Below are 27,890 nucleotides of genomic sequence, written 5' to 3'. Positions count from 1 at the left end.
CACATCAGTTTTGGGCCTATCCGGATTGGAATCAGATTGGTTTGATCAAGATAGAACAGCAAAAAAACACATGGAAACTGATTTTTTTGCTAATCAGATTTGATCCACATTTGTGGTTCTAAAGATGTGTCTCGATCTAGACACTTGGACACTGAATTTATGCTTTGTCGTACAATCGCTCGCCGAAAAATTTATCTACAACCTGAGCTTATATAGATCTACTATTTTTGGCATGACAGCGACAGCATCATTTAATCATTACTCACGCCTATGTCGTTTGGTCAACCAAAAGCAACTGATGCAGATAGGTCGACGATGTCTGAAGAAAACTAATCCAATCTGATCATTTTGCAAGTAACAGTGTGGATAGTTCGTCCTAAAGGTCAGATTTGAGAAACAAATGGGACTTGCGTGCCGTCTGAACAAAGCCCATGTAGCAATGATTTTTTTTTAACTGTTCGTCGGCCACATTTGTCCTTTTCACCCCTGGTATACTTATATACCTCAGTGCTGTCTTTATGGTAAGTGCTCATGCGCCGGTAACCTCTAAATGCATTCCAAGCCTTAGCATTCTTTCACGCCTACTCTGTCTTTCCCTTCTCTCCTTTCTTTCAACCTCTGCTGTTCCCTCGTTTAATAGCATGATGGTCACCTAATGTTCACCCTTACGTACATTCCTCCCTCCCGGCCTGCCTCTCTTTGGTGTCTTGTCTCATCTGCCCTGCCTTGGCTGGCGGCGGGGATCTAAGGATGGTAACGTCAGTCGTCTGTCCGTCTGTTTGTCCAACACTTTAGTCCCAAACGAGATATCTTGAAAACGGCTGCCTTGGACTGCCATGGAATGTTCCGTGCACCTTCATGCTCCGCAGACGATGAACTCTACTAATTTTAGTGACCCCGTGACCTCTCCTCTGGTGCCACCCCGAGGCCACAATTTTCACTTGCATGCAACGTTATCAAAAGCAAATTGGGAGGATTGCTATGAAACTCGGGCCAAAATGTTAACTTTCTCTATTTTCTGCCTAACTATTAAGAGCATTGAGCTCTAACTGGTTATACTTAGTTCTGGTGTCGCACACCAGAAATAGCAGATTTATGTACGTGTGGAAATTGCAGATCAGAGTGTCGTGCAGTGCTTGTAAATGATTGGTTTGTAGATTGCATGCTTCTGAGCTTGTAGAGCTGCTTATTCGCGGAATATTCACCTATTCTGACATGCCCAGAAAAGGGACGCTGGGGTTCATTTGATTAAGGGGCATTCTACTTCCTGGTACAAATAAAGCAGACAATATAAAGAAAACACGTGAAAGAAGAAGAAAAAAAGATTATATATACATCGAGGGGCACAGTTTTGGTTGAATTGATACATGTGTGTGTGAGTGTGTGTGTGTGTGTGTGTGTGTGTGTGTGTGTGTGTGTGTGTGTGTGTGTGTGTGTGTGTGTGTGTGTGTGTCCTTCCTGGCATATTGGGTGATGAAGCACTTTATATTGGGGGGTGGGGGGGGGGGGGGCAGTTGGGGACAATGGCCTTCCTCGCTGACATTCTCTGTCATCAAAGGAACAGCGGTCTCTGCAATGTGACATGGACTTGTTAGATCCTCTGGCCTCGGCGCGGCCTCTAGCCTCTAGCCTAGTCCCATCGGAGGTGTGTGACTGTATTGCTTTGGCAATGTTAACGTATGTTTTCTCATGCCAATAAAGCCCTTTGAATCGAATTGACTATGTATGATTCTATGTTCTATTATAGCAGTGGTTCTCAACCTGTGGGCCAGGGACCACTGGTGTGCCATGCCGGTATTGCAAGCTGACCCCCAGATAATTGACAAAACACTAGAATTTTTTATGATAATATGAAAATATAAACAAAAATGTTTTGTGGTTTTTCTTTAAAACCTTGAGTTTTAAACAACAAACAAATGAGTTTTCTTTGTGATACCAATAAATAGGAACTTGAAGTACAGTATACTACGTTAGTTCCATTGATGAAAATGCACGCGGACCATCCATCTGGACCACTCAACACGCCAGCCAATTTCAAACACGTTTGAGATTTTCAAGTGGGCCCTGATCCAGAAAATATTCTCAAAGTGGGGGTACGGGGACCCCCAGGGGTCCTTCAGGGGGGTTCTAGGGGGTTTCCAGCAAAATGAGTAACTGGTTAAACACCTAAGCCCTATTTTATTCACATTGCGATGCGCCGTGAGATTAGAGATCGTCTATTGTTTTTCTGTTTTTTTTAATCTTGACAAATATTGTCTTATGGGGGTCCCTGGTACAAATTATTTTCAAATGGGGGTCTCCGGCCTAATACATATCAATTTAGTGGTCCTTGACATAAAAATAGAGAGAGAGAGAGAGAGAGAGAGAGAGAGAGAGAGTGAGAGAGAGAGACGGTGGACATCAGACATCAGAGAACCTTGTAGACCATCAAGGTTTATGACACTAGGTGGGGTATTTTGATGTAAATGATGGTAAAAGGATGTTTAAAAAAACAGAGCATTGTTTGCATCGGTCTCTCTCTCTCTCTCTCTCTCTCTCTCTCTCTCTCTCTCTCTCTCTCTCTCTCTCTCTCTCTCTCTCTCTCTCTCTCTCTCTCTCTCTCTCTGTCTTTTTATAGTTTTTCAGATGTTTGCTCCTGGGCTCGTGAAAGTGGGGAATCCTTGTAAACGTCCTGGTGCTGTCACCTCCGGTGACCTCCTCGACCCCTCTGCCCAAATTTCTCACCTCTAACCCCCCCCCCACCCCCACCCCTCCTGTCACCCCTTGTGTCTCTATCTCTCTCTTTCACCCTCATCCACCCATCCACTCATCTTCCCATTTTTCTTGTTTCTTGTACCCATTCTTCCACTTTTGCTTTAGTCCTGAAGTCTCCTCCTGTCTGCATTGGCGGGGGTGGCGCAAAAAATTGGCAGAGTGGCGCAAAAAGTACTATTTTTCTGTGTATTCCTGTTTGCATACTTGTGAGGACGAGTGTGTGTGTGTGTGTGTGTGTGTGTGTGTGTGTGTGTGTGTGTGTGTGTGTGTGTGTGTGTGTGTGTGTGTGTGTGTGTGTGTGTGTGTGTGTGTGTGTGTGTGTGTGTGTGAGAACTTGTACTGTGTGTGTCACCTTTGCCTCGTGAATAATCCCCTCACTGTGTCATGGTCCCCTCCATCCGGTCCATTCTCCAGTGCATCAGGAATTCCCTGCTATTCCAAATATTCCCTGTAGTCTTTTACTGGAGAAACACAGGTGTTACTTAATGAACAGCCCTCCAATAGAACAGGCTTGGATCATTGAAGCTATGACTGTCTCTTTGTTTAGCAAACTCAATTTTTCTCGGTTTCTTCCTGGGTCTTTGTATATTTCAGTGGTTTTACCTTTGCCTCCCAGTCGACCTCTGCGCTAAACCATTAATTTCGCCCTTGTCTTCTGGCTGCAATTCCCTCAGCCTTGCCAGAATAAACCGGGGTATTTTGTGGAAATGATGTATGTTCCCGTGAGGTTTATTGTTTTATACAACTCGTTTTACACAGCTGTATAAGGTTATTACCCCTGAGCGACACGTCTAACCCACTCTGTGACTTTTGTGTTGAATGAACATGTGACATACTCTCGCAATAAACAAGTAGCGTTATCTCTCCACTCTGGTTTATCTCCCTCTCTCTCTCCCTCTCATTCTTCCACTCTGTCTGTTTCTGCTTTTCAGTCACGTTTGTACGTTATTCTGTTTCTTTCTTTCAAACATTTTATGGATTTTTATGTCAAAACACCAACATGAGAGTGACCACTATTGATTTTTATGTCAAAACACTAACTAACTAGCTAACTAACAAGAAAGAAACAAAACAACCAAGACTGACGACCAAGTCTAAGGCTACGCTAAACACAATTTCTAGGGATAAGAAACCAGGGTTCAACATTGGGTTAACCAGTGTGTGCTCAACAATTCATAATACTGTATTAGTTCTGCAGTCCAAGCCCACTCAGTCCAAAGCAAAACATTACAAGCTCACTTTACCATTGTTGATGAATTGTTTGCATGAGGTGGACAAGTACATTTACCACTAGACTACAATGCATGATTATGCAAAGTATTGTATTCCGTTGTCTCGTGTATTCCTGGGTGTTTCTTAGCACACATTTGTATGTACTCATTACTTTGTATGTGGTGTATTTGTGTATGTGTAACACCTATGCCTCCTGGATGACCTGTATGCTATATCATTGGTTTCACGCTCACCTTGCCCTTCCACCAGTAATTCCACTGGCATTCTAAGTATCCACTCTGCCTTTTTTTTACTGGGAATTGCTGTTACTGGCACTATGCATTATTACTGGGAGAACGGGCTGTTACTGGCACTATGCATTATTACTGGGAGAACGAGCTGCCTGGCAGCTTGTTTGCAGTGGTGGACTGTAACTAGACTTTACTTGAGTACTGTACTGTACTAGTACTTTTTCTTCTTCTTCTTTTTTGCAAGCACATGACTTTCACTTTCAAATAGAAATATTGTACTTTTGACTCCAAAGTACTCCATTACTTTTACATTTCCAGGCAGGCACTTTTGGGACCCAAATTTTCACAAAAAAAATGTGAATTAACCACATTATGCCCTATTTCAAATGTAGTGAAACTAAACTAGACGATCTATGTATTTCACTATTTTTAAAGATTTCTGAAAATGTTTTTTTTACATTTCCTTTGGAAATATTCAGAATTTCAACACAGCAATGCATTGATATTAAAAAAAGAAAAAATGTGCTTCACAATTTTTACTTTTGAATACTTTGTATTATTATTTAGTATTTACTTTGTCAGCCACTGCTTGCTTGTTTGCCTCTCTCTCTGCAGTAGAGTCCCTGTCAGAGTTCATGGTTGCGCTGAACTTTTGAACTTGGCGAGGTATGTGACAGGACAACAGGGAGCCAGGAAAAGTCTCCAGGCAGGCTGTAAGCCCTATGGACTTTGACAGCAGTGAAATAGAGAGGATTTCCCTGGCTGGCTGCATGAGGCCAAGGCTCTCTCTCTCTCTCTCTCTCTCTCTCTCTCGCTTCTCTTCAAACTGATAAGCCTGATGCATATAATGCACTCTAGAGCGCTGTGATCTTATCACTGTAAAAATAACGACGTTAACTCCAAATCAAAACACCGATAATGGGCCAAAATTGTAGCATACAAAAGACTATGTTACAGTTGTACCGTTAATATACCCAGTATATGATTAAAGCTGCTATCTGTAATTTGTACGTCCTATCCAGGATTTGAACCCAGGTCCCAAGCACGAGAGAGCACATGTCTTATGTTCTTTTAAGATGGAACCCCAGCTTATCGTTTTTTTTGTACTTTCATTTGTATTTTTAGTTGTACACTTGTATTGTATTTGCTTTGTTCAGGACCCCAGGAAGACTAGAGGCTCATTCGTGTGTCTCTAATGGGGATCTGTTTAATAAACATAAACCTCCCAACTACTGCAGACGTAGTTATATTGTTTTAACAATAACTCTTAAAATAACATTGTATTAATCAAAATAAGTTCCAGATTGCAGCTTTAACACAAGTAATCATTTTTCTCTTAGGGAAATTACAAATGAGTCTTACAAGCCTGCCTGGCGAGCGAGGTTAATAAGTCGTAATAAATCAAACTGACCAGAGTGCATTGTGCAGAAAAAAACAAAAACAAAAAACAAGGTGTGTTTGGCATGTGTGTGGGTGTTTATGTATATCACCTTGTAGCCGATCAGGTGTAGATTCCCCACCTGCTCAACTCACCCCCTGTCATGTTGGTCTACTTGCATTGTCCTTGACATATAGGCAACCCCCACACACACACAGCAGCCTTCTGACGTCTGCTTCCTATCTCGTCTCACCATCTTTCTTTTGGCGGCGTGGGCTGCGATACCTGCCAACCCTGACTGTGTTGTATGATGCAATATACCATACTATCTGGTAATCTGCTTGAATTAACATTGAGGAATTTACTGTGGAGCCGACGACACGGGATGATTGCCTTGGATGATGGCTGGTGCCACTTGAAGATGGCAAATAAAGTGCTAATGATGGACAAGGGTTTTCATTTGACCTGCTGAGGAACTGCTAACCTCTTCTGCCTTTGAGCCGATAAGCTCATATGTACTGCACAAAATATCGTCTCTGTCGGGTGGAAACCTCATATGTCCAAAACTGTGACTTTTCAGGATTAAAATTCAAAAGTAGCAGATCCACAAGCTCGAAACACGTCGCTTCGCGTTTCGAGCTTGTGGATCTGCTACTTTTGATGCTTTTGTGTAACGCTGTAGTATGATCAAGTAGGGCGTTAATTTACGAATTAACTGCCCGACAGCGACGATATGTAAGTATGTAGAATTGATGCCATCTGGGGCCAAAGCACCACAATTGACACGGCGTTATCGTTATCTTTTCCCCAACTGCGTCGTCCCAAAGAAGATAATGGTTCATTACTCAACTACTATACATGCAACGCTTCTAGGAAAGCCTATACCCTTGGTATTTATCGTTAAAGCGCCTCATATCTGCGCTGACGTTTTCACACTAATGACAGGTCTGTTTCTTAGGACACGGTAGACTGCTGTATGTTTGTCTGTTTTATGATTGGTTTTAAGATCGTACTGATTACCTGTAATGCACTTCATGGCTCGGCCCCTATACTTAACCCATTAAGACCGGGAACGCATCTGTGTCATTTTAGATTTTCTTTGGCTATTCAAAAATAGCAGATATACAAGCTCAGAGTGCCGTACCAAGAGCTTGTAGATCTGCTATTTTTGAAAAATCTAGATTTTTTTTTTTCCAATTTGGCCGATTCTACAATTCTACAAATCTTCTAAATCCAAACAGTTTTTAGAAAAAACTTATGTTGCTATAATATCAGTGGTTCTCAAACGTTTTCATGTCAAGGACCCCCAAAATATGTATTTGGCTGCGGACCCCCATCTAAAAATATTTTGTTCCAGGGACCCCCAGAAGCAAAGATTTTGAGTTAAAAATGTTTGCCAAAAAAAAAAAAAAGATCTACAAGCTCGTAACGCGCCATTGCCTATGTTATTATAGCCCAAAGTATAAAATAATGGTTATAGCTAAAAATCTGAAATGACACAGTATATGCGTTCCCCAGATTGAATGGGTTAAATGTTTGAGTTTTTAACCCTGCGCTGCCACAGCCTGAGGTCCTCAGGTAAGAACCTGTTGGTTGTTCCTGAGTCGAGGCTGAAGACAAAGGCTGACCGTGACTTTGCTGTCAGAACTACTTAGCTCTGGAACAACCTGCCTGAGGAGCTCAGTCTTGATAAATCACTGTCTTCTTGTAAATCACGTCTTAAAACATACTTTTATCCAAAAGCCTTTCCATATGTATCCTACATTTGTTTTAAATGTCATTGTTTGATTCCCTTATGTTTTTATTTCTCACTGCACTTTGTATTTTAGATGTGTCATCAGGTTTTTATTCTGTTGCTAATTGTGTAAAATGTTTACTCTCATTTAAAGCATTTTGTAACTGTTTGGCACTCAGAGCCATGCATTGCTCTCCTCTCCTCTCCTCTCCTCTCCTCTCCTCTCCTCTCCTCTCCTCTCCTCTCCTCTCCTCTCCTCTCCTCTCCCCTCCCAAACTCCTCCTCACCAGTTCCAGTTGTGCTTGTTTGGCAGAGAGGGTGACTGGTGGTTGTTCTGTAAAATAGCTGTCAGATGTTTTACACTGAGCTGTGAACGGTGAGCTCATCCCTAGCAGCTCAACTAGGAGCCACTGAATCATAAAACTAAAGTCACACCTCCAGCTGCAGAACCAAATCAACAGTCTGTCAGTCACTACGGGGCTGCCAAGTACGTAGAACCAAGCGCCTCCAAACTCTTCATCCAGCTATTTGCCCATCTCCCATATTTGAGCAACTCTTAATTCATTTAATGTTAATGGTGGGGAAAAAAGGTTCTGCTGAAAACAAACTAGAACAAAACAACAGATAAAACTGAGTGTGTCCAAAGTCTCTGACATAATAGAGTTTTTCCATATAGTTTTTGGTAAGGTATAACTTTTTAGTTGCTTTGAGTCTGTGGTTCATTCGCATGCCTCTGTGTGTGTGTATTACAAAGCCAGTTGTCTGAATCGCTCTAGGTTACTGTCAATCAAATGGGTTTTGTGTGTGTGTGTGTGTGTGTGTGTGTGTGTGTGTGTGTGTGTGTGTGTGTGTGTGTGTGTGTGTGTGTGTCTGTGTCTGTGTCTGTGTCTGTGTCTGTGTGTGTGTGTGTGTGTGTGTGTGTGTGTGCGTGCGTGCGTGCGTGCGTGCGTGCGTGCGTGTGCGTGCGCGCGCGCGTGTGTGTGGACATTCGCGAGCGCGTGTGTGCATGCCTTCATGCTTGTGTGAATTTTCCCTATGAAATGTTGAATAGGCTACATGACAGTATGAATGTTCTTAATGTTCTGTGCTGGCCTCACTGATAATGTGCAGAGCTGTACATTTAAATCCTGTTTTCCATACTATTAATCCCAACATGACGAATGACGGTTCAGTGCAGAATCAGCCAAGTGTGAGAAGTCAGCAGGAGTGCAATCGGGTGTCAGGAATATGTTTTGTAGGGGAGATTAGAAAGTCCTCTCTGAAACGGCACCGAACATCTAAAACATGGGTATGAACTTAAAGGAGAATTCCGGACATTTTAAGTGTTATCTTTGATGTGTCGTTACTCACCTACCGACGTAAACAGTGGCATTGTTTATTTCCAGATATTCCCCTGTCGTCATATTTTCAACCTCCTCCGTTGTCATAATGGGAGCGCGTGTCATAGGGAAATTCGTCTATTATAACCGATGCAAAGTAATTTTTTTCTCTACTACTACTCATTGTGGAGTCTGATGATAGTCAAACATGCAGTGAAAGTTCCTGAGAGGCTACCGCTAATGACGAACGAGCTAACGCTAGTTGCTTGTTTCTCAACATGGCAACACCAAGTTGCCAGGTTCTGGGAGAGAAACAAGCAACTAGCGTTAGCTCGTTCGTCATTAGCGGTAGCCTCTCAGGAACTTTCACTGCATGTTTGACTATCATCAGACTCCACAATGAGTAGTAGTAGAGAAAAAAATAACTTTGCATCGGTTATAATAGACGAATTTCCCTATGACACGCGCTCCCATTATGACAACGGAGGAGGTTGAAAATATGACGACAGGGGAATATCTGGAAATAAACAATGCCACTGTTTACGTCGGTAGGTGAGTAACGACACATCAAAGATAACACTTAAAATGTCCGGAATTCTCCTTTAAGATAAACCCTAACCACCAACCCTCACTGCTATCCTTGGGATGGTGTAGATCATTTATTCTCAAACTTTTCAGGCCGCGACCCCCCCAAAATAATCATATTTGAACTGGGGACCCCCCAACCCTCGCATGCACTTGGAATTGTAGGAGTTGAGGCATTACATTTAGCTTGACTCGGTTCCACAGATAAATATTGTGAAAATAGCCGATCTACATGCTCACAACGCCTCACTTCAAGGCGTTGTGAACTTCACGTTGTGAATTTGGCCAATGTTTAACTGTTTTTATACTATAGCTTCTTGATTACTTTTGATAATAGTCTTATTTTTATTTTAGAGGTATTAAAAAAGTCTTACAAGTCTGTCATCTGTCATCTGAGGACCCCCCAAAAATCTTTTTGAGAACCATGGTGTGACCACGTGCATCCTATATATGTTACAGGGAAATTGGCATTCCAGGGAAATTGAAAAAGGAGCGCTTGTTTTTACCACCCACCCTGGCAATTCTGTATAACCAACACTAGAGGGCAATGAATGCAAGCCAATGCATGCACATGCGTGTGTGCATGTGCATGTGTGCGCACGCGTGTGCGTGTGTGTCGTCGTGGACACTGGATATTAACCATAGACTGTAACCCATGAAAAGATCTATTCTCCCCCTATCGGTTCACAACTCGGACGGCGCTGATTCGACTAGCAGACCTTCGGCCGGTCGGCGCGGGCACTCGCGCCTCCTCGGCCTCAAGCTCTGCTGAGTCGGCGCGCCTCCGCCATGGACAATAACTATTATCACGTGTGCGTGTGAACGCTTGTTCAGCGTTCCCCTAGCGTAGCTTCCTGGTTGCTATGTGGGGGGGAACAACAAAAGCCAGGTCGGCCTCGCATTAAAGCCCCGCCTTGCGCCTCCTCCTCGCGCCGCCTCGTATCAAAGCCCCGCTTCGCGCCTCCTCCTCCTCCTCCTCGCGCCGCCTCCTCCTCCTCCTCGCGCCGCCTCGTATCAAAGCCCTGCCTCATGCCTCCTCCTCCTCCTCCTCGCGCCGCCTCCTCCTCGCGCCACCTCGTATCAAAGCCCTGTCTCACGCCTCCTCCTCTTCCTCCTCCTCGCGAGCCTCACGTAAAAAACCCTGTCTCGAAAAGCCCGCCTCGCGCCGGAGCCCCGCGCCTAAAAGCGAGCGCTCCTCTTTCAATTTCCCTGGAATGCCAATTTCCCTGTGACATATACACTTATAGAGTCCCCTGTAGTTTCTTTTCACCTGACAGTGAGGAGTTCCATGGGGAGTGATAGACACATGGAGGTTCATACTGTCTCCCCCAGTTCCTCTCCCCACTGAACAGGCATGCTGACCTGTCACTGCTAACAGGGGTGCAACAGTGAATTGAACTAATCCGATTATAAAATATAATAGATATGAATGAAACCTATTTTCTAAAGCAATGAAAATAGCAGCTCTACAAGCTCACCACACGTTGCGATGCAACACATTGTTAGATTTCATGTGTTGTGTGCATGTGTGTGTGTGTGTGTGTGTGTGTGTGTGTGTGTGTGTGTGTGTGTGTGTGTGTGTGTGTGTGTGTGTGTGTGTGTGTGTGTGTGTGTGTGTGTGTGTGTGTCTAAGGTGTAAATCGGCACATCTGAAAGTGAGCCTATCCAAACAGCAGTGTGTCTTTGTGTTCCCCGGTAGGTTAGACTGTTTAATGGCCCTGGTTTCTGAGAGGAAGTAAATGAGACATGACTGTCAGACACGGGCCTCTTGCCCCCCCCCCCTATTGACAAGAGCCTGTCTCCCTGTACATCTATTTCACTTTTACTGTGTGTGTACTGTGCTTTCAGGCTAGAGAAACAGTGATGAATTGATTTGTGTGTGTGTGTTGTGTGTGTGTGTGTGTGTGTGTGTGTGTGTGTGTGTGTGTGTGTGTGTGTGTGTGTGTGTGTGTGTGTGTGTGTGTGTGTGTGTGTGTGTGTGTGTGTGTGTGTGTGTGTGTGTGTGTGTGTGTGTGGAGAGAAGTAGCAGAGTAATGCTCATAGCTTACCTCATGCCAGGCCCAGACTCTATGTCAACCCCAATTTGACAACGCGTATGAACGTGCAAATCTGTGTGTGATTAGAAATGTCGGAAGTGGCAGTTTGCCGTGTAGAAATCCAACAGATAACGCAACCGACCACGCCTTGACAGAAAGTATGAGATGAAGTCTGTAATACCCTGGCTAAAATTACAGAGGCTCCCTTCCCGTTAGACCCTGAAGTTTGCCTCTTAGGCAATTTCGCTGCTATCAGTGCAAATCTAAGAAAACACAAAATGTAATTCATAGAGGTGGCACTTGGAGTTGCTACAAAATGTATTGCAACAATAACATGGAAGACTGACTCCCCCTCCTCATTGCGAGATGGTTCTCAGAATTTAACAGTTGTGTTCCTCTTGAGAAGATTACTTATCTTTTGAGAAAAGGGTTTGACCCATTTCTGAAGATTTGGCAACCTTCTTTTTTTTGTGCAAAATTTGGATTATATGGAAAAGTTGTCCCTACCGGTATCAGAGATGTTATAGGTTGTTATCTACAGCTATCTCAGTCTAGATCTATTATTTCTTGAAGCTACTTAATGTCTATACAGTAGATTTGTCTCTTCTTGTTGTTCCTTTTCTTTTCTTTTTTGTACCTTTTATTTTTGATTATGTTTTTTTCTGTGTTGTCCTTTGTGTATGTGGGTTTGAATGTGCGGGGGGAAGAGATGTGTGGGGGGTTGTATGTGTACTTTTGTGAAAATGTTTTAAAAAATCTAAAGAAAGATAGTGTGGCATGTCTGAATCATCTCGCAAGGTAGCTTCCAGGTGTGTGTGTGTGTGTGTGTGTGTGTGTGTGTGTGTGTGTGTGTGTGTGTGTGTGTGTGTGTGTGTGTGTGTGTGTGTGTGTGTGTGTGTGTGTGTGTGTGTGTGTGTGTGCGTGCGTGCGCGCGTGCACGTGTGTGTGTGTGTGTGTGTGCGTGCGAAGGCAGTGCTGTAAGAATGAGCTCTGAGTCAATTTACATGATTTAGTTAAGATAAAATGTTAATCTCATTCTCATTCCCGTTTCTCTCCTTATCAGATTTGCATATTATCTCTTTATCAGGGACAGATTAGCTCACATCTGCTTTTACTAATCTCCTGTGTGTTCTGTATATCAGCTCATTAAAGACTCTGTGTGAGCCCCTCAGCCTGTAAGCCTGTTTGAATTACAATGACACACTAACTGCTTCTCATAGGGCAGGGCAATTAATTAACCAGAAATTCTTTATATCATATGTTTGTATTTGTCATAGTGTTTGTATTTGTTGATGACATGTATTATTGTGTTAATTTTCAATGCTATGTTGATTAATTGAATTACATAGGACCACAGTGGAAACAAGTCCCCAGGACTTTTTTGTGTTAACCTTTTAGCCTTAAAGGAGTAGTTCACCCAAAAAGTGACATATTTTCTATCAATTACACAACCTATGAAGCATTGAATTCATGGAGAGATTTTTTTGTTTTTGATGTATTCCTAAGCCAATAATTTGATGAACGGTAGGAGACGCAAAGGAGACTTGCTGTTTATATTTCTGACTAATAAAGTATTCAATCAATCAATCAATCAAAACCAATATTTAGAATCAATAACCGACTTAATCTTGCTCATGTAGGTTAATGATTAATCGAGAAACAGTTTAAAAAATATATATTTATTTTCCTTTTTATCCCATAATCGACGAATTCGATTAGTCTGATTAACAACGTAAACCTGTATTATACTTTGTTGTACAATAGTGCCGTACAAAAATGTTTTATCGTTCTTTAATCATAATCAAGGCAGAAGTTTGAAATAATGGTGATATTGATTTGAATTCATATTGCCCAGTCCTAGGTTCTCATAAGGAGTTGTGATATGATCACTTCTGTTCTGTCTTATTCTGCTCATCCCCTCTTTCTGTTCTTCACCTCCACCTTTTAAGTCGTCTCTGTCAGGTGGAAACCATTATGTCCAAAACTGTGACGCCTTACTTTATCAAATACAAAACACTAGAGTGACCACGATTTGTATATTGCAACATGAAGTTGCATTTAAGGTAACTTGTTCCCTTTTGAATATTGTTTCTAGAAATAAATCCCAGCCCATACCACTTTTTATACACTTAGCCAAATCTATTTTCTACACCAGGGGGTTCTCAAACTTTGCAATGTGACAGGCTTTGTTAACTTATTAATTGATTTTGAATTGAAATTGCAGTTTTATGTTTTGTTTTTCATCCCCCCCTCCCTTGATACTTGCTTTGGCAATGTAAACGTATGTTTTCTCATGCCAGTAAAGCTCCTCTGAATTGAATTGAAATTGAACCTGGATCAAAGGCCCCTCTCTCTAGTGATGAAGACGGTGCTAATGTAATCAAAGCGGCCATCACCCTCGGTGCTGAACTCTAGCTGACCTGTTGAACTTGTCAACAGGCACTCCTTACATTATGAATAATCACAGGGAGCTGCAAACGACCTCCCTAACGACCCTGTTAGTTGATCTTAATGAGCCCGCATATGGTCCTACTGCTCCTCCATGGAGAGGCAGCAGACATCTCACATACACGGTTTCGGTAATTAACATTCACATTGACTTGTCTTGACTTCTCCTCCACAGCCGCTTTAAGCCAATTGACCCTCTCTCCTCTCAGTGACGCCAGCCGTCAGGCCGTATAGACATCCATTGACTTTTAAGTGCATCCGGCCAGTGAACAGAATATGGCCATGGATTTAGTCTGATTATGCGTTACACTGGAGCGTCAAAGGCCATTGACTTTCATTTGATAGGATTATTCCAGTGACTGACCCTTTCCCTGCGATGAACAAGTCGTTTCCCAGGTCACGACTTGAGGTGGATGCGATTATTTGTGAGTTTGGAAGTATTGAAGTAAAGGGTGTCGGTTGTGACCAAATGAACCCTATTCTGGGCATGTCATAATGGGCGTGGCCCCTGCCAGCAGTAAGCTGGGACAGTGGTTCCCAAACATTTTAGCTCAAGACCCAAAAGAGAAATGTTTGAGTCACGTTTGCCGGGGACCCAAACTAGTGAAAATAGCAGCTGCTATTTAGACTTCCTCTTAATTTTTTTTTAAAATTTTCATGTATGAAATACTTTTTTAATGGAGGGAATGAAAAAAAGGGGATATTTACTCGCGACATCCACCGTCTGTCCACCCACCCTCTAAGCCAGTGGTTCTCAAACTTTTTCATGTCAAGGACCCCCAAAATTATATGTATTTGGCCGCGGACCCCATCTCATAAATATTTTGTTCCAGGGACCCCCAGAAGCAAAGATTTGCATACATTTTCAAGATTTTTCTAAAATAGCAGATCTACAAGATCATAGCGCGGCACTCGGTGCAGCGCTATGAGCTTGAATATCTGCTATTTTTTAATAGCCAAAGTATAAAATATGGTTTAAGTGGTTAAAATCATTGTGACGCTATATAAACTACTTTAGCTGGGGACCCCCCGGCACCCCCCCAAGGACCCCTGGAACCCACTTTGAGAACCAATGCTCTAAGCAATTTTACATTGGATGCAGAACTATTGATATGGAAGCACACAATCAAATATTAATGTTTCCTCTGATGTGCACTGTGCAGTTATTGCACATTCAGAAATGCACTGAAGATATTTTTAACCTAAAAACTAAGGCTCACTTTCATGGGACTTTATCAACTCCCATGAGAAACCTACCGACTGAACACAAGCAAACTATCCACAAACGTTAACACAGAGACTTATTTACTGGTTTTGTCTGCCAATACACCATTTATCATTATGTAACAATTAAAATGGCATTAAAACTTAGTATTTGCATAATGTCCTATAAAGTCCATTGCCATTCTCCTCTCTCTCTCTCTCTCCCCCACATCTCCATCCTTGCTTCTCAGATTTACTGTTCTGGGCAACAAGTGGCACAGTGTATTGCAAGTGGCTCCTGCAACAATACGGCTTCTCTAGCTATTACATTGATTTACTCTGGAGCATTTTCAGGCCCGAGGATGTGAATAACAGCACGTCGGTTTCAAACCTCTTTCACCACGTGTTGTAAATTCACTATAATGCTCACAAATTCAGACAAAAATGGGCTTTGGGCCGCTCAAAGTTTTGTCTCTGCCGGGCGATGGCGGACAATGGAGGGAAGCAGACGCTCTTTAGAAGGAGGAGAGGAGGCAAAGTTCAGAGAAGTTCATTCACATCGTTCGAGGGCTGGACGGGCGGGGATAGGACAGCCGGACATAAAGGTGTCAGCCACAATTTACTATTACAATTTGTGCATTTTAGCTGACACTCTTATCCAGAGTGACTTACAATAACTGCAACAGTTCAGCGTTTGTGGATCCCATAATCACAAGTAGCCCAGTAATAAAGAAAGACCAAGGACAACAGTACAATGACCTTGGTATGGAACCGAGGCATGCAGGGGTAAATCAGGACGACACCAGAGGGACACACAATGAACCGGTCTGGCGCATCTGGCAGCATTGCTATGTTTGGCTTAAGAAAAAAACACACGTTTGCTCTTTATCCGCAAGTGAACAAATTTAGACATTAACCAACTTGAACCCTAGCGTTCCTATTCTGGGGCAAACATTCGGCGAAAACAGCCGGTCTACAAACTCACAGCACGTTAAAAAGTAGCGGTCCAGGCACCTAGGCTGCAATGCGACAATGTGTCGTGGGTTCGAATCCCGACCTTTTCTGCGTGTCACTCCCCGTCTCTCTTTCCCCATTTCTTGTCAATCTACTATATACTATCAATGAAGACAGAAAAAGCCTTAAAAAGTAGGGGGCCTGGTAAAGACCCCTGGGGGGACTCCAGTCAACAAAGTGAATAGGGTTTAAGTGATAAAAAATATTCAAATGTTAACAAAATATCAACAATATTAGCATACAGAGATATTAACATACTGAGATCATTGATACAGCTGGAAACCCGCAACTCTTATTTATTTATTTTCTCAAACATTTTCAATTTGACCAGCAGTGCTTGTGAGGTTGGGTCACACTAGATGAAAAGGTCCATTTAGGACCTGACTCTAACCAGGAGGACATCAGAGCGGGGTCAAATAGTTTGTTTGTTTGCTTTAGCCTTGCCGGTGTTTTCCACACATTGCATCAGTACAGAGTGCATGCACCTCAAGATAGTCACGGAAAAGTAAATTTGCTATATTTCTGTGTGCCTGTCTAGTGTCATGACAGCCCACCTGACCCTGCATCTGAATGAAAACAAACACTTCACCACTTTCAACTTGGTGTTCCCATTTTGGTCATTATAGGCAACATTATAATATTAAAAAAAAGAAAACAGCAGATGTGTTTGTTACACCATTGTATTATGAAGTATAAAATGGGGCATAAGAGCAAAAAAAAAAAGTTTAAACTGTTTGACCCAGACTGTGATGCTAACATCAGTAATTTCCAGTACAGGACCTATAACTAAGCGAGTCGGTGCTCTCCCATTAGCCTGCTTTTTCGCTGGAGGACATTATCCTAATTATCCTAATCATTATCACAGCTTGTTTATTCCCACCAAAACATGACTTCATCTCATTCCTTCTGCAGGCTGTGTCTCCGGCGCAGATGATTTGTCAGCCGTTCAAACTGTTTCAAATAGAGTGGGTTTTATGATCTAACCATTTGGAGTTGGCTGTGGCCCTGGAGAGCTTCACTTGACCTTTGTGCTCTCTTTGTTTTCTCTGTCCTTCCAATCACGACGGATTCTCTGTCCACCCCCTGCTCCCTCAGGAAGAAAAGGTCTGCCTGCTTTGCATTAAGCCCCCGGTTTCTTCTTTCATTAGATACACCTTCAGTGTATTGACTTCTATTGATTGACCTGAAAGGGCAGAGCATCACCGCCCCGCCCAAACCTTGTATGTATCGTTTAAGGAACCAAGGAAAAGACGGCTGATGTTTTTGCATGGATTACAATGAGTTGGAGACATGTTTAGTTAGCTTAATTCTGCCGTAATGCAATTTCCTACAAACGGTGGACCGTGGACAATACCAGCTCTCTGTTACAGTAGACATAATTATATATTACATTTATGCGTACTATCATCTATCGTCATGTTAAGGGGCTGCGCAATATATTGTTCCAGCATCAAAATTGCTATGTACACTTGTGCAGTTAAAGTAAGTAAAAGTGGGCCAGTCAGTCACATTGCAACACATTTCTTGGTAGAAAACGAAAACTGGCAAGGTTCACATTTTTCATGACTAATGTGGGAGAAAAACAGTGCAGTCCATCTGATAAATAACATAATGGTTTAATGACTTCTTGGTAACTGGCCTTGCACGTACATTCTGCGTTCACAGAGGTGTCAAGTTGAGTCAACTAGAATATTGAACAACAAGATGTTGGTAACTGTTTGTGCACGTACACACTTTTTGCGTCATCATTGCTAAAATGGATGCATTCTTTCCAAATGGATGGTGTGTGTGACCAGAAGGTTTCTCTGTAAGTGGTTATAATTTAACTGTATATGCATTGTACCATGCTGGTTATAAGCAGAATCACTTTTTTAAGGTAAGTGAAATAAATCATCTTCTTCTTTCTTTCTTTTTTTACATATCCTAAATACACTCACAAATGCATTCAGAGGGGGCAGAGCAACAGGCTCAGCTGCAGTGCAGCACCCCTGGAGCATGTTCAGGTATCCGTGCCTTGCTCAAGGGCTGCAGTACCACCAGCCACTGTCCATTCACTAGGTTTGCAGCTGGACTGCACCCTCCTGTTAGTGTCGGGTATCGAACCAGCAGCCTTTGAGTCACCGGTCGACCTCCCTACGTCAAGGCCAACTGGCCACCTAGTTGATTTGTGTGATAAATCAGCCTTGAATCATGTTTAATTTTGTGGGGGGAAAAGTGGAGGAGATTGTGGAATACCTAACTGTAAGGATATTTCTAAGCTGGTGGTAGAGAATCTAGTCCAGGGAAACAAACTCTCTCCACCCTACGTCTTTATCGTAAGATGTCACACAGGGTCATAGTTTACTCTGTAACACCTGTTTCTAATCAGATGTATAAATCATTGCTCATCGGTCATGCTGCGTTATCTACCTACCCACCGCCAGGATCAATGCTTCGCAGGTTGAACGAGTTCTCATATCACCTGGCATTGAACAAATATAACGGAATGTTCCCTCACCAACCAGACCACAAAGCACACCGATCCATACAGGTCCCATAAGATCTTTTTTCTTAACCTTGAACTTCCAGGGAAAGAAGCAAACAATCCCGGTTCTGCAAAGCACAAATGTCACCGGTGTATTGGCCTACTTTATCTGCCCAAGGTCCCTGTAATGCTGAGAGGACCCTTAAACTGAACTTATCTCTCTGAACTCTGTTTCACCCTCCCTGGCTTCTCTCTGCTCGTCTGCCAGGGTCATCAACCCGCCCGCTTTGCTTTCTCTTCTCCTCTATGGATTCCAGATTTCTTTGCTATTTTTCCTTTTCCAACTTATTGATTCTGTAAGGATAAGGAATGTGTGTGTGTGTGTGTGTGTGTGTGTGTGTGTGTGTGTGTGTGTGTGTGTGTGTGTGTGTGTGTGTGTGTGTGTGTGTGTGTGTGTGTGTCCAGGGCCAAAGACCACCCAGCAGGAGTGTGTAGAGAGTAAATACATTAACTGTCATCAGCAAACATCTTTACCTGGTGTTCCCAAATAAACCCTGGAGTTCATGGCACGGCACTCTCCTCTCTTTATCTCTTTCTCTCTCTCTCTGTTGATCTCTCTTCAAACCTCACTTTAGTAACGATTCTCTGGCTTCAATTAAACCTTAATCTCTTCATTCGCGAGACCATTGTACCAATCCCCTCCCCGCTGATAATGGCAATGAAAATGTTAATTTTTCTTTTTGAGTGAGATTTGGGTAATGTTTGATATTGAAAATGGGTTAAGTTCATGACCGGGCCAAAGGGAGTGTTGTGACTTTGTTAAGCACACTATCTGTGCGCCGATCGAGGTCACGGATGGGTGATAGAGAGCGGGGAAGCAACTCTGCATGACTCGGATCAGTTAAAAATACACCGCATCTGGCCCTCGTAAAACAGATGCTCTGTTGCCATTAAACTTGTTTCAGTGTTAATTGAGTCAGAAAAATGACTTTTGCCTATGTTGGCGAGTTATAAGATTTAGTAGGCCACATCAAATGTAAACTTTTATTGCTTTTAGGGGAGCTTAGGTCACTTTACACCTGGTTCCCATGTGTGTCCAACCCTGACCCTCCATTGCACACATGCAAAGACTTTAGTTGTACAGAAAGACGTTTCAGGCCAATTTTTTTTTTTATATGGAGTGGAAAAACTAATTTCATGCAACTTTGCCTGAGATTATTTGGAATAATGTCCTCCTATGTAAAGAACAGTGGCTGAATGGCCACATCTTTCTTTGCAAATATGATTTTGCCAAAAACAACTGCCAAAAACATGACTTTCATTCATTTTCCACAAAACATTTTATTAAATAAAAGGCCCATACAATAAAACAAGTCATTTAAATAAGTTGGGGTAAGATACAAAAAGCTATATAAACAGAATCTACAAAACAAATGTACATCCATCCCATAGATACACCTCTGGATTGATTGGAAAGTGTTCCATGACCGTATATAGTGCCTCTCGTTTTGTTCGTTCGCGTCTTAAAAAAAGAAAAACATGATATATACACAGTATATATACACAAATCTGCAGCATTAACATATCAAAATATAAAATGTAATATGTATCATCTCATTCATCTACAACAATTCATATGTACAATTTGCTTTATGCCAAAAATGTACCAATGTGGTTGCATTCACAGGAGCATGCAGGATTTGACTTGTAACACAGAGCAAATCTCTTCACGGTCTAAAAAGAAGCTGTGGAATCACATTTACTTGAGGTAATGAGATCAAAACAAAACAAATCCTGAATTTCTTGCTCCGTGTAAATGCAGCCACGTGTGTTCCGTTTCCCAAATGTAGTCTACTTGTTCCCAAAACTATCTTAGTGCATCGTTTATACAGTACTTGATGCTTTGACTTGCAGTTAAGATGGGAACTATTTTTGCAAAGACACCCCAGCAGACTATTGGGAAACAAAAAAACATACAAACAAAAAAAGCGCTACACTGCTTTTTTCAACTTTCTACGTGCGCACGTAGCTGGTGAACTTAGTAGGTAGATTGTCCACGGGGTAAACCGTAGGTCCCGTTTTCATGGTGGGGGGCCCGTTTAATAGTGTCCAGTTAGATTGCATCACCACCTCCACCAGGAAGATCTTGAGAAGGACCTTGGCGAACTCCTTCCCCACGCACATCCTCGAACCGCCGCCGAACGGAATATACTGGAACCTGGAGGACGAGTCTTCTGAGAGTTTGGTCATGAAGCGCTCTGGCTGGAACTCTTCCTTGTTGGGGAAGACCTCGGCCACGTCATGGGTGTCGCAGATGCTGTAGATGACATTCCATCCTTTGGGAATCTGGAAGCCCTGAAGCACATAAGAATAAATTGTTAGTTGTTGATCAAGCATAGTCTGAAGCTTGAGTTATACTCTGTGGCACAACACTGCTTTGCCAGATATAACTTATATTAAAGATGAAAACTTGTTGCATCGAAACATATTGTTAACTTGAATATGAATGAATTTCCCTGCCTCATAGAACCCACACATGTGCCATCAGGTGTTTTTGAAAATTGTGGGGGATATTTCAGTTTAATGTGATGCCTTTAATTTGCCCACTGGGAATGATCTAGTAAACATGGGTCTCTGGGGAGGACAGAAGAAACTAGTTTTAGAGTTAAGATGCCGTGGAAAGACTACAGACTAACTGTTGGTGGACAGACACACAGTGGCTATGGCCAGGATCCGATCTGCGACCGTTACATTAAAGGCCAGAGTTGACAACCAGCAGTCGCCCTCCCTTCCCTGAATACAACACGCACGGAGAAATAGTTTTCAACTTACGTTTAGTTCGAAGGTCTTGAGAGCCACTCTGAATCCCCCGGGGACGGGAGGGTTTATCCTTAGGGTCTCTTTGATGACACAGCCTGTATACTTTAACTGCTCCAGCGACTCGATGTTGAGATTATCTAAGTGCATCCCCTGCTCCTCCTGACAGGAAAGAGAGAGACAGAGACAGACAAATCTATTAGAACCACTACAAAAAATAACCAGATGGTTTGGGGCATCCTAAGTCAAAGAAGGCATAAGTGCATGCTAATGTACAGTATGTTTGCCCCTTTATCATTTTTGAGGCTCACGCTATTTTCAGGTTGACAGTGAAAATAAGGGAAATAAGGATTAAACAATGGGTTTAGTCTGTTTACCTTGTCCATAATCTCCTGTCTCAATCTGTCCATGACTTCAGGGTTCAATCCCAGGAACATAATCAGAGAGGTAGCTGTGCTGGCCGTGGTCTCGTGGCCTCCAAACAGCAGCTCAGTGGCAGACTCTTTAATGGCCTGGGGACAGATCAATTAAGACATACAGATTAGTTTCAACTTAAAGGACCTTTAACAACCTTGACACATAAGAAAGGGGGGGAATAAATGACAAATACATAGCTATGTCATGTGTGTGATTAAAAGAGACATGCAGAGGAGTTCAGTTATGGCTAATTTATAATTCATCTCATGACATCTCATCTCGTTGTATTTCAACTGAAAAATGTGTATGGCATACTCATCAAGCCTACATCAAGCCTGTATTCCCAAAGCTATGATTAATAACATGTTTTGCTCTTAGCGAGGCCACAACAATCAAATTTTCTAGTGTAGCCTCTCAAAGACACAAAGTGCTTAAATTCTTGACTAATAAACGACATTCGGATTAGTCAACATTCGGATTAGCCAACCCGTTTTGGCTAACTAACATACACAGTAAAATCTTAAATGTTAATTTGAAGCGAGTAAGGGTTCTGTATGCTAAAGTAAGTGAATAGAAATACTTTTATTGATCCCTGGGGGGGAACTTGAAACCCACAGTTTTCAAGTACAGCATAAACCTGTGTTTACCTGCATGCTAAAGGGCTCCCCGCTCTTCCTGCTGTTGTCTATAAGCTGCTGCAGAGCGTCTATGCGTTTGTTCTCGCCGGAGTCTTGTAACTTCTTCTTAATGTTCTCCTCGATCTTAGCATGGATGAAGTTCCTCGCCTTGAGTCCCTGGAGGAGATAAAGGATGGTAGAAGAGGGGGGGGGGGGGTGGAGTGGAGTGAGTGAGTGAGCCGATTGTCTTAATACTGTCATAATATACATAACACAAATTGCGACTCGAGTTCCATTTGTTATAACTTTCTTCACTAATGCATTGATTGACTTAAAATGATTTTTTGCAAGCCGCATATTTAATCACCATCCGTTAACCGTTTAATTTGCTGTAACTTTGCTGTCATGCCCTATTTTGTTAGAGCTCTGACTTATCATAGTTACTTATCCAGTTCTGACATTCATTATGTCATTCATTCATCTGTCAACCCATCCATCCATGAACCATGTAAGTAAGCCATACATACTTAGTCCTATAAACGAATCGCGAAAATAGACGATCTACAAGCTCACAACGTGTTGCATTGCAAATGACAATAATATGAGTAAAGATAAGGATGCCAGGCTTGGGTTTAATCAATAATATCATGAATCCATTGATTCTTACCCTGTACAGTCCACTGAAAGGCACATCAATGGGAAGAGAGAAGAGGTTCTTGGTCATCTCCTGGAAGGCTTCAACCAGCTGCTGCTCATCGGTCTTGATCTGCTCTGGGGCGAAACCCAGCAGGATCCTCATGGCTATGCGGAACATCAGCCTCAGCATCTCGGGGTACACCAGCACGCCCGAGTCCCTCTGGAGCCAGTCCTGCACCGCGGCGCGCACCTCCTCCCGAATGACGGGGATGTAGTTCTCCAGCGCGTCCCGGGAAAAGGCTCTCATGATGGCCTGAGAGTAGAAAGTAGAGGTGATGAGAGTGAGACTACATTTTGATTTCCAACTACACAGGCAGGCTGCATCCTCCGGGATGTATATATTTGATGGTTTCTTAACTCATTAAGATCAGGAAAGCATCGGTGTCATTTTAGATTTCTTTGGCTATTCAAAAATAGCAGATGAGCTTGTAGATCTGCTATTTTTGAAAAATAGTGAAAATCTTATGAATTTAAATGTTTTAAAGCAAAAATGTGTAACTGTAGCAAAAATCTTTGCTTCTGGGGAATATTTTGAGATGGGGGTCCGTGGCCAAATACATATCATTTTGGGGGTCCTTGACATGAAAAAGTTTGAGCACCACTGAACAACAATAGTTTTTCAGAAAACTGTTAGGATTTAGCAGACATTTGTAGAATCGGTCTCAGGTCTAAATGGGGTAAGAAAATGGATAGATGTAACAGTGCATAATGGCATTGCGCAATGATGACTCGTGCAGATGTGCACATTTTTGTTCTATTTTCATTCTTGATTGCAGTGCAAAATAACTCCTGGTTGCCTACTAATGCCAAACATTACGCACGAAAACAACCATAATGTCGCCTCACGTGTTGATATGACAGCATATCAAATCTATTTACAGTCAGTAAAATTAAATGTTATGCGTCATCTTTAAAACGGCGTTTAGAAATATTAAGGTTAATGAATTGACAGTTGCGTTTCAAATTGCTTAGACACGTTCTTCTGAACTGAATTGAATAGATCCATATCATGCGTAATGGCGCGATGATGTAGGCTATTGTTGGAAGCGTGGGTCAGTAAACTCTTAAACACATTCTTTTTTTCCACGAGGACAAAACAATGAAACGAGACACTGATCAAGACCGCCTTTCATCGTTATGATGGAGAGACAGACTGATTATTCAACGGCGATACGTTTTAAATGTGAACGGTAAAGTAAAGTTGCTCGTAATTATTGGTCTAGTTGACTTGCGGGTTGCGGTTTTTTGGGGCTCGTTTCTGTGTAGTTGCTTATTTGGGCTTGTTCCCTAATGTCGTTTAAACCAGTGGTTCTCAAACATTTTCATGTCAAGGACCCCCAAATTAATATACATTTGTCTGCGGACCCCCATCTGAAAATATGTTGTGCCAGGGAGGGACCCCCATACAATATGTGTGTTGTTAAAATGTTTCTGCCAAGATTTTTTTTGAAAATAGCCGATCTACAAGCTCACAACGCCTCGCATCGCGACGCGTCTACTTTCAAATAGCCAATGTATGTGTTTAAAGGGCGCTGAGCTCACTTCTTTTTGGCTTGTTTGTATAGAGACCCCGTTGCTCATTCCTCTAGCGACACTGCTAAACGCACACAGATCAAGATCTACAAGCCCTCCTACCTTCTTCTTGCTCTTGTGCAGGGCGCCGTGCACGTTGGAGAGCGTGTCCTGGCCCAGGATGGTGCGCACGGAGGCGGGCCACTGCACCGACACCAGCCGGTGCTCCCCCAGCAGGATGGTCCGCACGTTGTCCGCGCCGGTCACGCGCACCGTGGGGTTCCCGAACAGGTGGGTCCGGTAGATGTAGCCGTACTTCTCCCGCTTCATCCGCAGGAACTTTCTCCTCTGTGGGGAAGGGAACCAAAGTCGATCGATTAGAAAACGTCCAAACGGAATTATCGATTGAGTGATTTATTAGACAGAAAATGCAAACAGCACGAGTACAGTCATACACTCTGTCTAAAAGGTATTTACACAAACAAGTCCTTGTGTCCATTGAGATCATATATATTCAGTTTCATCAACATAACATAAAAATAACACAAAAAAAGTATATCATCTATCAGAAACATGTCCAAACGGTATATTGAAAAGAAAGTCATCATATTCTGTCTTGACTGGTTATTAAGTTCAACAGCGATAGAAAATGTACTGGCGTGTGCAACAGGTTGGATTTCTAGAAGATTCAATTTTTGTATTTCATTTTGTTTTTTTAGCCTTTTAACCATTTCTCTCCTAATAAAGTTGTTTATTTTGCTATATAAGTGTGGTGTATTATTATAAGATATAATTTGATTTGGTACTGTGGAAGATCACGGGCAATTACAGGATTTATATGATAATATGTTCACCTGTGCTGTGATTAACCTCCCCTTAAGGTAGGCTTTTACGCACCAAGCATTGGAACCGCAAAAAAACAAAAATGTCGAGTGTTGGCAAATGGCAACAAATCACATATTATTTTGTTTTATATAAATGCATCCCTGTCCAAGTAAGTTGTTCTAACCCCGTCCCGTTTACAATGTTTTTAAATGAGTAGTTCACCGAAAAAATGACTTATTTTCTACCAATTACACACCCCATCATGAGGTGTGTAATTGATAGAAAATTAGTCATTTTTTGGGTGAACTACTCCTTTAAGCCAGCATATAAATAATAAAGACTGCATTACCTGGAGGATCAGCTGCAGGGTCTCTCCAATGAACGGTAAGCCCATGGATCCGGGAGGCAGGGGAGCAGCACAGCTCGGGTCTCTCCCTCTGATCAGGTACACTTCCCACAGCTTCACTGCCACCAGAAACAGCAAGATGGGAAGCACGATGGTGCACAGAAACGTGGCCAGCAGCGCGCTTAGAGCCATGATCTGGATAGGAGTCCCAACAGCAAGCAAGCTCTCAAAACAAGTCTTTCTTAGAGAGAATAGATCAGAGTTCTCCAAAAAGTATTTCTCAGAGAGATCAAAAAAGGTATTTCTCAGAGAGATCAGAGTTCTCAAACAAGTATTTCTTAGAGAGCTCACAGAGACAGACAGACAGACAGTTCAGGTGTGTGTGTCAGTGTGTGTGGCGAGGTAAGGCGTTTGTGTTGCTACTGAAGGCTAAAGGGTGTTGATCCAGCTCTTTTATAGGCTCCCACGGGGTCTGTCGGCAGCCTGTTACCTTCCTCGCTCCCTCAGATAAATTAGTTCACCCAAAGTTCATCTTTAATTGTGGGTGTCACTTCGCCCCGCCCCCACCAGGCTTCTCTACTCGCTGCCTGATGGCCGGGAGCCACTAGAGGAGCGCGTCAAAGCCAGTGGTGGAAAAAGTACTCAAATGTTATACTTAAGTAAAAGTGTCAATGCTGCACGGTAGAAATACTCCGTTTCAGGTAAAAGTCCGGAATTCAAAATGTACTTAAGTCAAGGTACAAAAGTATTGGTATCAAAATGTACTTAAAATACCAAAAGTAAAAGTACTCATTATGCAGAATGTCCCATTTCACACGTTCAAAATGTATTAAAAATATTTTGAAAATAGACACTCTACAAGCTCTACAAGCTCACATTGTAGTAGGCTATTTTCAAATGGCCGAAATGTATATAGGGCTGAAGTGGTTAATGTATGTTTTGTCATAATCAAACTAGTAGCTAAAGTTTTAAATAAATGTAGTGGAGTAAAGGTACAGTATCTGGATCCGAGATGTAGTGAAGTAGAAGTAAAAGTATTGGAAAATTGGAAATACTCAAACAAAGTACAAATACCTCAAAATTGTACTCAAGTACAGTACTCGAACTCGAGTACATGTACTTAGTTACTTTCCACCACTGTCTCTCTCTCTCTTGGCTTGTTGTGCACCATTTGTTTTAATCCCTACCTCCTGTTTGCATCGAGACAATCCACTGGCACATTTCACTGTGAAAAGGTGATGATCCCCCCCCACCCCCCACACAATGGACCGCATCCCAAGGCTCTTTTGTTGGGGGAATTCTCAGCTAGTTTACACACTCATTACTTTTTAATCCCCCGGTTGTAGGATAAGAAGTATATAGTAGGCCTAATGCCCGGGGCGAGCTTTAATTGAAAAGTAAAGCACATTATCAACTAAAATGGGAAAAAAAAGAATGTCTTAATCCCTCATTAGTTTACCCCCCCCCCTCCCCCCTCCCCAGTCTGTTTGTCTCACTGGGGTTCATTCAAAGTTAAAGTTGTAATTAATTAAAGATAAAACATATTTTTCCCCCTCCTATACGACACTGTAATCATGCGTTTGGATCAAAACATTGCCTCTCACCTCCGTCAGTGGGTGTATATGGAACAGACTAGTATTTACTTGTCTTATGGCTGACTATATGAAATGAAATAGTGATTAACGGTGATTTAAGTATCTGGGTTGGAAACGAGCTGTGTCTTTCTAGTAGTGTCTGCATGCGTCATTGCTCGGTGTGCACTCAGGTTGCCCTGCATTGTAATCTAGGGCACTGGTTCTCAACCTGTGGGTCGCTTGGGATGACAGTGAAGTGACAATTTAAGGACTTTTAAGACATTTTGATACCTCGAAAAAGACCATCACTGGCACTGCATCAAAAGTAATCAACAAATTATACTATAAAAACTGACCCCCCCCCCCCCATATTTTCAAATGGGGGGCCCCCGGCCAAATACATAGGCCTATTATTAATTTGACATGAAAAAGTTTGAGTGCTGTTTTAGCATGTATAATCTATAATATATTTTTTTAAAACGCGTGCGCGTCTCCCATGCAGTGACACCGCTCGTTGTCTCTGTAGCTCACTGTAATAAACATGGTATCTGCGCGCAGCGGGTTCAACTTTGGGTCAGTATAATAAGAGAGAGAGAACCCCCCCCCCCCACACACACACACACACACACACGCACGCACACACACACACACACACACACACACACACACACACACACACACACACAC

The 27,890-nt window shown here is 42.5% G+C and overlaps 1 protein-coding gene across 1 annotated transcript; it reads right to left on the bottom strand.

Annotated features, from left to right (window-relative positions):
- Positions 1–19,721: 19,721 nt before the first annotated feature.
- cyp26a1 (cytochrome P450, family 26, subfamily A, polypeptide 1) lies at positions 19,722–25,999 on the bottom strand. Its single transcript, XM_080454982.1, has 7 exons — positions 25,633–25,999; positions 24,582–24,806; positions 22,918–23,199; positions 22,281–22,427; positions 21,594–21,728; positions 21,232–21,378; positions 19,722–20,754 (listed from the first exon to the last, which is right to left on the bottom strand). The coding sequence occupies exons 1-7, from the start codon at positions 25,819–25,821 to the stop codon at positions 20,413–20,415; spliced, it is 1,467 nt and encodes a 488-aa protein (XP_080311108.1). The 5' UTR covers positions 25,822–25,999; the 3' UTR covers positions 19,722–20,412.
- Positions 26,000–27,890: the final 1,891 nt, after the last annotated feature.

Source organism: Gymnoscopelus braueri (genome assembly GCF_963280865.1).
Source record: "Gymnoscopelus braueri genome assembly, chromosome: 17".
Classification (NCBI taxonomy): Eukaryota; Metazoa; Chordata; class Actinopteri; order Myctophiformes; family Myctophidae; genus Gymnoscopelus; species Gymnoscopelus braueri.
This window is presented reverse-complemented; position numbering and strand designations above follow the sequence as displayed.

What these genes read in the sequence shown, in the direction of transcription:
- cyp26a1 (XM_080454982.1), bottom strand. Translation starts at nt 25,821, where the DNA reads ATGGCTCTAAGCGCGCTGCTGGCCACGTTTCTGTGCACCATCGTGCTT. An exon ending in CTTTCAGTGGACTGTACAGG is followed by an intron (nt 22,428 to 22,917) that starts GTAAGAATCAAT and finishes TATCTCCTCCAG; the next exon opens with GGACTCAAGGCGAGGAACTT. An exon ending in GACAGGAGATTATGGACAAG is followed by an intron (nt 21,379 to 21,593) that starts GTAAACAGACTA and finishes CTTTCCTGTCAG; the next exon opens with GAGGAGCAGGGGATGCACTT.